The 15005-nt window shown below is 37.7% G+C and overlaps 1 protein-coding gene across 1 annotated transcript in view; it reads right to left on the minus strand.

The window, feature by feature from the left end:
- The window catches only part of LOC139715881 (serine/threonine-protein phosphatase 6 regulatory subunit 3-like), a 44024-nt gene extending 33260 nt beyond the window's left edge, over positions 1 to 10764 (minus strand). Inside the window, exon 1 of the mRNA XM_071627431.1 lies at positions 10368 to 10764. Within this exon, the coding sequence (XP_071483532.1) occupies positions 10368 to 10372 (5 nt within the window). The 5' untranslated portion in view covers positions 10373 to 10764. The remainder of the gene's footprint in view (positions 1 to 10367) is intronic.
- Between the last annotated feature and the right edge of the window lie 4241 nt (positions 10765 to 15005).

Below are 15005 nucleotides of genomic sequence, written 5' to 3' on the forward strand. Positions count from 1 at the left end.
GTCCTAATCCTGATTGCGACCCCAATCAACATGTTACTTTGAATACAATGAGAACAGGACTTGGGTATAGAGGGAAAAGTTTTGTGTATTTGTGATGCTCTAGAGATGGACAGCTGACAGACTGGGTCCTTCAGACTTGCCTCCACCTTCAGTGGGTGACACAAAGGGATATGGAAGGAAGGAAATATACTACGTGACTGGATCAACTCTAAACTTTGAGCTCTAACTCGGGGTTTTCCACTGGAGATAATTTCTTAACTTACATTTTGTGCTACAAAAACTTGGAACTGTATTTCTCTTTCTACTCTGAGCCACACCACTGTAGTATAAAAGGCAAAGAATTTCATGAACGACTTTGATGCCATAAAAGCAACTACTTGTAGGCTCTCAGTTTTCTTTTTATCTCACTGTTGCGATTAAGAGATTGTAAGTACAGTACAATGAACAAAGTGCAAGAAAGAGCATTTACAATGCCAATGGCATTAACAACTGAAAATGTGAAAAACAACACAAACTGGGTTAGAGTCCAGCTCATCAAATATTTGCACGCTGATAAAATTACAAATTGCAATATTTATCCTCATGGCATGAGAATGGGATGTTGCAATTTTGAAAATGACAACTTGGAGAGTATGTGAAAGCTCTAGAGACATATTAACACTGTCTGTATTAATGTGTCTCCATGTGTATTATTTACATCAATCACGTACAGTTTGTACCCACCCATAGCATTTGATACAACAGTGACAAAAAGGGAAAATATTTAGTACAATTTCACATGTAAATCTTTCTATGACATGAAAAATGCACCAGGTATTTTTATTTCTAGTAAAGAGGGGACAACAGATCTTCATGGATACCGTATACTACATGTGACATTACTTCGAGTCATTTTCTGTTGCTGATCTGACTGCAGATTATGGAGCCAAAGCATGATAGTACACTCCACTCATTACATCACTTGTACTGACCAAGGCTCCCCTTCCTTTGATGCGCCTCCTTTCACTGAAAGCCTTACGGGGTATCAAGGCACACTGTCACAACGTGTACAATATACACGTATGCAATGTATGATGCCCTTTAAACTGTTTACTTGCAACCCAGCACACCATACCAGATTCCTTGTATTGACATGGCTTTCATAATGCATCCCTGAATACACAGAGCGGTCCAAAGATAAAAGAGCACGATGTAATTTATCTTCATCACTGTCTTTGTTACATGTACACACACAATATATGCTTTGAACTGGCCTGCACTTTTATACTCCATGCAAGGCCACTATGGACACAGTTTAGACTTAGAGATATCTACAATAAAGTATTGAATGAAGATGGAAACCATGATGGTCATACAAGGTAATCACAATGATCTCTCCTTTTTCTTGAGTGCTTCAATATCCCAGCCTAATTGCAATGGGCAGTCAAAACTCCTTAGAAAGCAAGTAAAATTGTACATAATGTATGCGCATTTGGTCTTGTTTCAGATCAATGGTGTAACTGACAGACAAAATGGCTAAAATTTAGAATTGCTTTTTAAGCTTTGAAATGTTGCTGGACATTTCACTTAGGGTTGGTATTTAATGGGAAAAAATGTTTCAGAGCTCCCATATCAATGAAAAGGAAATTACGGGGAGGCAAACTGAAGCATGGGGCTAATTTTATGAAAAATTCATTTTTCCATTTTTTGACATAGAAGCATGAAAATATTCAACTTCTCTTTCCATCATTATCAATATTTCATACTTCCAATATAGACTCCAAATTTTAGTCAACAGTTTTTGATAAGAAGATGTAATTTTTTCATATTTGAGGAGGAAAACTCAAAATATGTCATTTTTTACAAAACGACCGTTTCTTTTCTTAATTTCTTTATTAAAAATGAGAGAAAATGAATCACTAATGGTGTATACAAAACATGCTTAGGAAGTAACACAATGATATAGGTATCACCGGATTTCGGTCATTTTAACTTGTGGGGATATTTTTCTGACTCGAGTGTTTCGGACGTGACTGTTAACAAAAGGCTACTGTTTCGGACGTGACACAGTAGTTAACATACAATTTAACTCATTTTAAGTGGAATAATAAAATCAATTTCATTAGAATTCAAATCTTAATGGTGGCCAAGCCACAGTTTATGCATAATTACCCTGTCAAAATGCATTCAACATATTGATAGTATACATGCAGGACATTCGTTTCGGACGTGACACACAATGTTTACACAAATTTGTGTCTCTCATGTTTGATACAAAGCCTTTCACAAAGCCTTAACTATTGTCCTGGCAAAGCAATGCACTGTATCCCTTAAGCTTACCTGCCACATTAAAGTGGCGAGGAAAAGCAAATTTATTACCAAATGTCCTATTAACTTGTTGGAAAAAGCTGTAATAGCCAATTCATGCAAAGTACTTAGTTATCAAGAAGCCTGCCATTACACAAGTCGGATACAGGTAATATTGAGATACAGAAGGATTTAGTGATTCATGTCACCTACACACATTTGAAAAAGGTCAGTTTTACAAGTCAGGAATAACGATTGAAGACCACTAAGCTTTATAGATCAGTAAAACCCATAATGTTGTTTCGGATGTGACTCTTGAAAGTTTACATGACACAGAGTGAAATAAAGAGCTTGAAGTACATAATATAGATACATGTGCATTGTATGCTGCCAAAAACTCAATCAACCCAGATTGTTTAGTACAAGTTTTCAAGAGTCATGAAGAATACAGGATGTACAGGTGGTTTTATGTCCTAGTGAGTGACCTGTGCTTTGTACATACATGTAACAACCAAGTCATGGCATCACTAGGATTTATAATCTCCTATTTATGATTTCTTACACAAATATTCAAGAATCAGTGCATAAATAATATGCATTTGATAAATTGCAACAACATTCTCCTGGTGAATTCAAACACATCCTTCGATTGAAGTAGAGCTCACTTGTCTGCTGAAATTGGCTACTAGTTAGATAGATTACTACAGTAGTTACCTTTAGAACATCGATCTGTCCAGTTAACTCCTGCACATGCAAACATGCTCAATTATTCTGTGCATTTATGCATATTCAAAGTGAGGAATGCTGTTATTTGTATTTTTGATACCTGTGACAAAGATCGAATCATGGCCCAAAACTGTACTTGAATCAATTGGTCCTGCACTTACCATCAGTAACAAGTAAAAAAAAAAATGTTATTTGTAATAAAATGCTAAATATCCTGACTACCACGGTATTTGTGACTGTAGGAACACAAGTTAATAGATAATGTTATGCATACACATACATGTATATGCCATCAAGTTTAAATATATTTATAGGGAACTTTAGCAGGCAAGATCATATTTACATCCCCTTATACCATTTTTAGTTGCCAGTTTGTTTTTTTGTTTGTTTGTTGTTTGTATGTGTCTATGTAATCATTAAATTCAAGTTTCGTTTTACATTTTCATTTTCTTAAATTTATCTATTTACAAGTGCATTGCTTGTTCAAATACACGGTGTATATTGCACTACCCTGTCTGTCTATGATGCAATGCCCTTTACTGTATGTGTTGGGACATCATACATGCATCTAGCTCACTCGGGGATGTACTAGAAGTACAGTTCTTACAACGTGTTTCACGTACATACATGTCCTTTAAACATTCATTTTTATCTGCTATTCTAACGCTAAATCAGCTTCTGGTTGGGAGTTGATGGTACAGATGTGATTTCAAGTTTACATCTCTTTAATTCAATTTGGAGTTTGATTGTTCTCCATATATTATATGTCCATATGCACAACCTGTAAAACTAGACTTGTCATATTTTGGTAGAGCAGATTGAGATGCACAAAAGAATGACCCTCATACTAGAATTGAGAAGGGAAGTTGTAAAAGTATCTTACTGCTCATACACGTAGCCCTCTCCCAGTTATTAGTGCTCACACTCTAGTTTCATACACCTTTAATAATATCCCAGTTCAACTGCGCTGTGCACTTAGGTGGAACTTCATGGGGGGGGGGGGGGGGGGGAGGAGGGAGGGGATAGTTGACTAAGGGTAACTTGTCTGGATAGTTACATTTCCAGATCATGTGATTATTCCTTAATACAAAAATGTTTATTAATGGAGTGCAGTTTATCTGAAATCAGGATTGACCCTACTCATAAACTCTACAAGTAGGGAGAGAAATCTGACATTTTGATTTTCACAGTATTCTCAGTACTACAGTTTGTGTGTTTACAGAAGCTGATGTAACGAAATATCAATTAATTATTAATGAAACTGATTCATTATTCACAGCACTTTAGCATGACACTAATTTAATAACATACACGTAATGGTGCAGCACGCTTATGAGTCGCTGTGCAATGTATTGTACAGAAATATAACATGTGAATGTCCAATGAGAACATTATGCAATATCCATGTCCATACATGTATTGAATATTCTTGACAAATAAAGGTGAAAAAGAAAGAAAAATAAGTAATGGTAAGTTAATTTTTTTCCAAATAGTTTGCCTTGCATTGGTATTCCAATAAAACTGACTTAAAACACAAATGGATGTAACCAAAATTGTATAAAATTCAAGTAAAAAGTAATGTTAACAATAATGTGTCACGTCCGAAACAGTGTTTACTATATTGCAAACATCTGTTGCTTTTCAAACTACCAAGAATTTAAATAAACTGCAGAAATACTATGTAAGAGATATCGAATATGAGTTACATACTGAAGATATTACACATACTTTGAAACTCTACTCCCCATTTTCCCTCTGTGGATGAGGAAATGAAAGACACTCAGTTATCCCGATCCTAGGTTAAAATTAGGCATACTAGTGTCTCTGGGCAAGTAGGTGCCATTAAATAATATTAGTTGTAGTTCATTCTACATCTTGTACCCTGTAAATGATAATGACACAAGAAGAATGAGTGAACAAATGTATATTGCTGTGTCTGGTCCATTTGTCTAAATAGGTTGTTAACACGTCACGTCCGAAACACCCTTTGTTTACATTTATTACTCCAAAATGTACAAATGAACCTGAGCTGACATAATTCATGCATACATATAACCAGTGTGTTGTTGTGAAAGTCAGACAAGCAACTATTTACCTGGTAAGTCTGTTAGTGGAGAACCTGACTTGAAAGTTATCATGTGTATGTTTCGGATGTGACATGGTGTTTCGGACGTGACATGTGTTAACGGAAAACGTGAAATTCCCAGAAAATTTTTATTAAAAAATGAATACTTTCCTAATATTCACAGACTCTTATGAGAGTAGCAGTGGTGATTTAGAAATGGTGAAAACTGTTTATTTATATTTTTTGTATTGATTATCTCAATTTGAAATTTGTTTCGGACGTGACAAAAAGTTAACGGAAAATTGTTAACAAAAATTTATTTTTGAATGTTTTCTATTCAAGCATGGGTGATGCCTTCATACTGCTACATGTAAATCTACACATCATTGGCCATGCATTAAATAATGATTTGATGCTCTCTTTTTGAATTTACTTATTTCAAGCACTAATTCTACTAGACCCTAATTTGTTAACGGAAAATGTCACGTCCGAAACACTCCTTTCAAGGTAGTGTCACATACACATATGAGATGTTGTAGTGTTCCAATGGTGATAGGTATTTAGTATGACTCCTCTTCTTCTACAACAGCAATAATAAGATTTTAATGTTGGAAAGCTTCATAACATAATATTGATTATCCTAAAACCTTGTAAAATTTGTCCCTGAAGAATGGCACTTTTGGACCACATATGCCTCCCTGGCAAGGAGATGAATTGACCACATAAGTTTGTTATGCTACGGGAGGTAGCACTTTTGGTGCCCTTTCAAACCACCAAAGGAAAAGGGAATACGACTTTGTACTTATTTTTTAGAGTTCATAAAGTAGTCATTTTCAAAGTTACACCATTGATCTGAAACAAGACCATTTGCATGTTAAATACTTTGGGGCCTTGCATGATTGGGCAAGTTTGTTTGTTCATTGTAGGGGGAGGGGAGAGGCAAGAATGCCATACAATGAGGTAATGGTAATCATCACTAGCCTTATCACTGGCCTCATCACAACAACCACCACCATCATAAACATTTGACTCAAATATGGCTCAAAAATTCAGAAAGCTACATGTAATATGAACAGCTCACAGTCACATACATGTATATTGTAATTGATGCACAAAACAGTCACATGCATGAAACCTTTCATTGCTGGATACGTCCATGGTCGGAATACTGTCGAGATTGGCAATGAAAAGCTAAAAAGACGGATTGGAACATTAACAAATTTCATGACGCAGAAGACAAAGTTTAAAACATTCACTGTTCTCCTCTCCACAAAAGCTTAAAACAACACATTGTAATTTACGAACTGCTCCAGTGAGACTGGCATTAGTAAAGGCAAAATAATGTTGGTCCAAGGAGCAAAGGAAGAGAGGGAAGTTGACAAAATGTCCTTGGAAGGGACTCACAAAGTACAGTAATTTTTTCCACTGCCTCCCCCACCTCCCCATAAACAAAACTTTAACCACTATACACAATACCCACGCTGAGTAACACAACTTGCACAATGCATGAGCTTTGGCCCAAACAGCCATAACACCACTAATGACAGACTGTTGTGTTAAATTTCAATGGTCAGTGTCAAAATTCTTATCTAAAGACAGATAACTTGTACAAGTATGCATAGCTCAGGCCTTACAGTCTGTTAGGAGTAGGCCTATGTCACATGATTTCGTTCTACTGCATACTTCCTGCATAAACAGCAGACACAATCCAACAATCCCAGGGGATGGGGGTGAAAAGGGCTGATGGAACATGCAAAAACATTGTCACCAAACCATGATGTGATCATACATGTCACTCTGAGGAATATGTAACTGTGTGAATGGTACATGCAACTGTGCTCTATCATGTTCTCTTGCATTCTGTCCCTCTACAGACTGAACAGGCATGCTACCCTCTGTGAACATGCAAAACAAAACATTTTTTTTTCTTCATTAACATGGCAAAATTTTGTTGCTATAATTTAGTGTATTATATATTAAATAACAAGTAGTCCTGAGACAAAAAGAACCATACAGTATAACGAAAGCCTGCCACATTGAGAAAATGACACCTATGCTCGCTAACACGATTTCACCCACACAATACATAAGAAACAAATAGAACAAAATTACAAAGAAATGCATGTATCTCTTGGTGAACACATAATCAATTCACAATTCTAAATACTCTCCGATTTCATAAAATATTCCTAATATCACACATCAATGGAAAAAGAAAAAGAAATCTAATTTCAGGGCACTCCAATTGTATAAGTAGCTTAACAGTAACGAAACGCTCACTCAATTTCAACGAATGCAAGATCATCTATTGCTCTATAAAAACAAAAAAATATGAACAAATCCTCAGGATATCAGACATAAAATCAACCGAAGACATAAGTTTTATGCGAGCGACAAGTTAAATCATTTATGTTAGAACTCGGGGATCAATATATTGCTTCAACTATTCTAGGTTCTTCTTGAGGGAGTCCATATACAAAAGCAGCACACTTTCATATGACTGCACTACGGATAAGAGGCTTACCAGAGGAGAAAATCTATTTTTGGGTCATCACCAGGCACGGCACACATAGACCACTAGACATTCCCTCTACCCATCGTGCGAGTGTCTGACAGAGTTGCTGGCTCATAGCTTCCGCCTTCCTAAAGGCCCATTTCCGCTGCCTAATCCACTCACATCAACCTAACTTTGTGCCACGTTATATCGCATGTGAATCATCCAACCCATCAAGAATAGTTGATCAAAACTTTTTTTTTTCCCCCTCCCAAGCATACTCCCTGCCTCAGATCATGATCACAGAACTTTGGCGGCAAACTCCCTTTCGCTACTCAACTGAGTGGAAATTGAATGTTCGGAAATCATAATTCACCGCTATTCCGGCATCATGCCTATAAACTCACATGTGCCGGAATCATTTTTTTTTTGTGCACATTCTTTCAATGAAAAATATGCCATAAACCTGTGCAAGGACTGTGATGGAACGATTAGTGGTTGAAAGCAGAGACCCGTTGTCATTACCTATCCTTTCCACAACATTCTTGAGAATTAACAGGCAAAGCACTGATTAACTACTGGCCAGCAAAGGTTGCCACACTCCACTAAGAACATAATGCAATAAAAAAAAAAAATGTATTCTAATTTTTCGGAACGCTTGTTACCTTGAATAACAAGCAATGTGCAGTAGAATGCAGACCTTCAATGCATTATGAAACATGCTTTCTGGAAAATTTGCCATGACCACCTATTTTTCCTGTACCTGACACTATATCATCCAACAAAAGCTGGTGGGGGGGGGGGGGGGGGGCAGAATTGACAATCCCAGAGCTTCAATTAGATATAACTTCCCAATGGTACCAGCTCATGGTGTCACAAAATTGTATCTACTGTACCTCTTCAGGAACCAAACAAGTAACAACAATATATTATTCTTTACCGAGAGTGGCTTTTACAGTACGCACACAATACACAATTTTTTCTTTTCCTAGATTATACAGTGTCAGTAGAAGATGTCCCCTGATGATTGACATTTAGTGTTCCTGCCCTTTCCAAAGATCCCATGGGAACCACATGTACCTTTTTGATAATTCTGCATTCCCTACATCAAAGGATGACTGCTGCCAAATCTGATCAAAATGCATGAGGAAAATAATAAGGTTAATTTTACCAAAGGGGCCACCATCAGGCATCCACAATAACTGTCCACCTCCCCCATACAGCGCACACATGTCTACATACACAGTATACATTATGTACTTTGTCTATAGGATTGTATCCATGTACCATCTGGACGACTTTCCTCTATTCCTAGGAATGATTCCTGTGAAGTTTGGTCAAAATTTGATAATGGGTAAAAATGAAAATGATGTTAAAAATCCAACAGGCAATGGGAAAAAAAGAGAGGTCACAATACTAGTAGTTCTCTTTTAAGCCCTTGGCTAAAGTGAGCTGATGATGAATTTAAGTAAATTCCATAAAAGAAAGTTCCCCCAATGGAACCTCCAACAATAATGCTATAACAAAGCAAAGAATTCATATAACTGAAAGAGAGCAATTGTACAAAAAAATACCGAACTGTGCTGACTGACGGGCAGGAAAAATTCAATCGAACTAAGAGTCATCACGGTATGATGCAGTGACACCCCTTCTCCTTGTTTCACAAAAGTACCCAGGCATTTATTAGAAATTGAGCAAGGTTAAAACTCTATATTGTAACTCATTTCGCACCCTTCAGAGCTGCCAGCATTTGCACAGAACTCGTGCCCAGGTTGATCTTTATATGAAGGCAAGCCTATGGCATAAAGCAGCCTTCCTTTGGCCCAGAACCTCGCCTTGGGGACTGACAGCAAACCTTTGCAAAGGCTACATTAGTGAAGTCCCCATGTGCCATTTAACATTAGACTTCCAAAAATAACCTACAGATAGTGCACTGCTCAACAAACAAACAAACAAACAAACAAATATGAAAATATGAGTTATTACTTGACATTGAATGTCTGCCAGAAAACAATTATCCCGCAACGAAAATGAACATTTCTTTTCACATTATATAAAATCCTCATTCAAGATACAGGAGGTTTCCTTTTGGCTCAAATGGCCAAAAATGTGCAAATTACTGGGAGCTCTCAACAGAGTCCAATAGAGAAATGATACAATGAGCAAAACAAACAACATATTTTGAATACCAGCATGCTGCTAACTACAATTTCAGAAATGAAATGAAAGAATGCAAAAGGAAAACATGAAAAGGGGTGGGGGAAAAAATGTAGGGAACCAAATGCTGAATCACAGAAACCACAAAACTCAATTCTCCCTTGTCAGCATGGCTGTCTGGTATTGGGTGCATTATGTGAAAAGAACTCTTGTAGAGCGACCGAAAACAGGCACATGCATTGCACAACATGCTAACATGACATTCTCAAAACTTGAAAGAATAGACTTCATATCCACCGCCCTTTATTAAAACTGCGCTTGTTAAGTTGTTCCTTTTCTTTACCAATGTTGTTCCATGCGACCGCAAATAATTATGCCTTTCAACTTAGGACAGCTAGCTCCATCACAAGGGCAATTAGTAAACATTGCTAACGCACAAGAATTGCATACAGCAACAAGACTGGTAAGAGCACTAGCAAGACAGAAGTTGACAGATTTGTTAAGTTTTAATGATATTGGATAAAGTAAATGCTACAGTATAAGGGCATATTGTGATTTGACAATAGGCACTGCTGACTTTGGCCGAGGCATTATTCTTTCAAGTTTGTCCACATGTCGGTACACATTTGGTATACTCACATCATGATAAATGCTTTGCTGCTTTTATTTTCCAAAGCCCAGGGTTGAAAGGGTTTTTCAAACCCTGAACTAGATCACGTTACAGACAGGAAAGGTCCTATGGAGGTACAATGATGAGGAAATCCACAGATAAGCGTGCAGGCAAAGGTAGATTGGAAAGAGAGAGAGAGATGCGGTTATACTGAAGGCACAGAGACACACAGACAGAATGGAAAACATTTACAGCAATACAACACAGCACTCCACAATTTGGCAACAAATGTGAAGCGAATGAAGTGTGCAAAATCAGCATACGAAATAGATAATACTTTGGCATGCACTTTCTCTCCTACAAACTTTATCTTTAGACACAGGATTTTCAGTCATGCATGGTGTGGTGTTTGACCAATGTGCTAACACTAACAGCCAGCTATGCACACACACTCATTATGTACGATTTCACATACGTGTAGAATATAGACTGTGTATGCTCCAATACCGGCAGGCATACACACATGTGGACAATTACTAAAAAGCTGTGGTAAATGAGCAGCATCTACGCCTTTTTCATCTGGGCTTTGTCATCCGTTCATGAAATTTATAAGAAGCGGTAGCGTGGGGAGGGAAGGTTGGCCTGATTATCGATCTTCATTCGCTGCCCACTGGGATACATACATAGGTGTACATTCTAAAACCACAGCAAAAACAGGCCTGCTGGAATAGAATTGCCCGTCAGCGAAAATGTGCATTGAAGCGTACACTCATCAGTTACATTCTATTCACTCCAGTCAACATTCTCCAGCTGTGTGTGTGTGTGTGTGTGTGTGTGTGTGTGTGTGTGTGTGTGTGTGTGTGTGTGTGTGCACTTTTACATAGAGATCAGTGATAAACCCGTCCCTACACAATTTGTTGAGGGGATCCCTGGATATGTCCAAGTCAGGCCAGCCTTCCGATTGCATGATATCCCCACACTATAAGGTCTCTATAGCAAACTTGGTCTCGGCCATATCAAGTCTCTGTATCATTTGTAATACTACAAACAAGCCTCTGTATACACTGTCATAAAACTATTGGTTAGAACAGGGTGTCAACAGGCAATTATTTACCTTACGCTACCTTGTATCATATGTGTGCACACAAATGTACATGTATATGATTGTGTGAAAATATGCTAATCTGCAGTCAGTGTATGAATAATTTTGTAGCAAAAAAAAAAACAAATACTCATTGCTGTACATGCATGAGCCACAAGCTGTTCTCTAAAAGTACTTGGAAAACAATGAAAACACTGAAAATTGGTTTTCAGATAATGAAAAGGAATATTTCTTTCATATCACCTGAGACGAGATTTAAGTAGTTGAGCAAGTACTAAATATTTGATTAGCAGCACTTTTGTTTCAAAAGATATTTTCCCCCCACATCAACAGCTCTCTTTGCTGTTGCAAAAACATAAAGACCTACAAATAACAACAATGACAGGTTGGTCTATGGGAGAACAAAATCATTTGTCAGGCCATGTTAACACCATTGTTCTAAGAAACAATCTGCTGAATTGAGCATAAGTCACAATAAAGTGAACAATTTTCATGGTTTGGGGTAGGCCAGTATGCATGAAGCGCTGTAAAATCATGATACCATTGTAGCTTTCACTTTCTGGGGCCTATTCAATCCTATTTTACACCATTCTCAACTTCTTGTTTTCAAGGAGTACAATAAAATTCCACCATCACGATATACATCGTACTATGCAACGACTGCCCTGGAGGTTGTAAGCACAGAACTATCTCTGTAACAAAGCAAACATGATGTGAGTCTACTTTACTTGATAATACCCAGCAAATACTTTAACATACAAATGACTATCTGCTTTATGTTCATCACTGTATTTGATGCACCCTACTCAGTAATTCCTGCAGGGAAGACCCAATTTGTGACTTCCTTGCATTAACGTCTAGTCTTAGATTTCAGCCCTTCACTAATGGAAGAGCTGAAAGCTTCTGATACACAACCTCTTCAGTTACACCTGCACATCCAGAATAGCAGTTCTCTGCAATACATTTGTTTTTGTTTCTTTTTGTTTTGCATGTTTCCTGACGTTTAATAATAGATGACTTGGAATTCACTGTATGGAGGTTGGCCATACGTCAATCCCTGTTCTTAAAATAATGTCGCTTTTGTGTGCAAGTGTCTTAATAAACAAGTCTGTCAGAATGTGAAGACTAATGGAATATGAAATCCTGTCACAATTTTGACAGTAGATGGGGTCAGAGCAATTAGCTGTATACTAGGTTCACTGAGGTTACTTTAGACTTGTGAACAATAACGTCTACCATTCATCACTCACTGCATTCACATTATGGTTCCACCTCTGAAAATACCCCCTCCTCCACCCAAAGTGGGGGCATCCCCTCTTTTTGAGTACCATCCATTTGTAGATGTATCACTCCTCTTGCTGGGAAAACCCTAACAATTTCTACAGAAGTAAATAGAAAGCAGGGGCTGTCTCAAATTTTTGTATGAACTTATAGTTAACTACTGTACAGGATGACACTAGGATGTTGTGTCACATGTATTTCATCTCAGATCTGTAGCTGCAAACAAGGGGGAAGTTCGGGTGAGTGACTTTCCCAATAGAGATTTTTACATTAGGCCTCTTTATGGGACAAATACTGTAGCATTAATACATAAGTTTTCCTGTTGTCTGGCTTTTGTAGTCCATCACCGAGAATAACTCTCATTGAGACTTGAACGATTAAATTTTGATTTATTTTTTTCCCCCTTTCAGGGAGCCTCCTGAAGAATGAGGGAGGCCAAAGCTCTGCTACTGGTCCACACATTGCTGGCAGACTAAGGACTCTGGACTCGCAAATGTGTTGTTTTCCCAAAAGTACTATGCACAGGGTACAGAGCCTAGGTACGTGTACACTATCTCACAATTACATGTATGAAACCATTTCCACGAGTGAATATACACCGTAATTTAGTAGATAGGCAATTGCTACATACGAAAGATAATGTTGCATATTATGTAACTTCTCCCTTTACAATCACTCTCAAATTTTGATTGACAGTACAGCGGTACTCTGGGATATAACTGAGCCGATTCCTTATTTGCAATGATTCATCGACAGGCTTTGGATGGGTTGTGTGGCTGTCTAATGGTCTACCGTGAGCTTAATTTGTGCCTCACAATGAGTGTACATGTGTATCCTAAGCAACATCTCATCAACAAACTCTAAATACTTTAACTGGCTCACAAATCTGTTGACCTCCACTAATGTCTACAGCATTTATGTGTGTGTGAGATGAAGGGGATGTAGGTTAGTTCAAATGGCTACTAGTATATCTCCTGACCTCAGTCATACAGTTGTAAACATCAACAATGAAAGATTGCAGGTACACATGTAAAGCTCAAGGGCAAACAGTGTGGCTCTACACTGTATGTGTCAAATGGAAAAGAGAGATGTCAACTTAGGCAGCATACCGGTACATGTACTTTCTTATTCATTTTTTTTAAAGCAGTATCACAATAAAGGTCATCATGTTAAAAAGAAGCAGGCGAGTAACATTCAAGACATGGCTACTTTCTACTAAAGCCTATAGCTACTGTATTGACCGGGTCTAAAGCAATCCCCGGACCCTTCCCCTGGCCCTAATAATAATCCTAATCCTGAACCTAATCCTAACCCTAACGCAAACTCCTAATCTAATCTTTACTCTAACTTTACCACTAACCAGTATTTTAGCTGGCCGGGAGTGGGGGGGAGGGGGGGGGGGGGGGGGGGGGGGAATTGCCCTCTGGGGGTAATTGCCCGGATACGGTATTGACCTGCTGGATTAAAAAAAATACAAGTAGCGGGTATATTTCTTCACAGATCAGTGAACTGTTCAAATAACACTGGAAGTTTCCACATACATGTATGTATTCTCATAATAATACTTCTCAGTGCTCACTCTTTTTCTTTTTCTATGAACACCTGAATCGGTATTTCGTGGCCTTGTTTGATCCATTTTTTCCCCACTTGAAGCAATCTGCAAGTTTTTCAATACAAAGCAGAGTCTCAGCAACGAGGCTATTACATCTCTTGTATAGTCATCCCTATTTCATAAGTACAACTGTAATTTCTGTAACCATGCAATAGTATAGCTTTTCGCCATGAATTTAAATATATAGCCGGCTTTATTTTCTTGAACAAAATGTTTTTTTGTAATTTTGTTGCATTTTTTTTCCTTGCCTGATGACTTCGGTAAAGTTACATGAGAGTTGGGAGGGTGATCTCACGGCTTTGAGGCCATGCAAAAGATACACCACGGCCTTGAAATAGACTCTTCAAGCTATTTTTAGTTCTACAATTTGGTGTTTTTACATCTGTGTGATGTTGTTGTTGTTTTTAATTTGGCACAATTGACATTTATTTGTTTTATGTCATAAACATTGCTAAATGCATACAGAAAATTGTTCATTGCTCTTTTATTGCTTCTGTAAACAACTAGGCTTGAAATGCAGAGATTAGGAGCGGTAATGAGTTGTCAGGGTATGATTGGAATGATGAATGCATTTCATGTGGGAGCTTCCTAACTGGTGTTTGTTTGTATGTTTGTTTTTTATCTGCAAGTTTGACAGGGAGACATGGAAGTCGATTACTTGTGAATTAAAGA

Source organism: Diadema antillarum, unplaced genomic scaffold (genome assembly GCF_040938485.1).
Source record: "Diadema antillarum isolate AM-2024a unplaced genomic scaffold, OU_Dant_1.0 scf00000057, whole genome shotgun sequence".
NCBI classification, from domain to species: Eukaryota; Metazoa; Echinodermata; class Echinoidea; order Diadematoida; family Diadematidae; genus Diadema; species Diadema antillarum.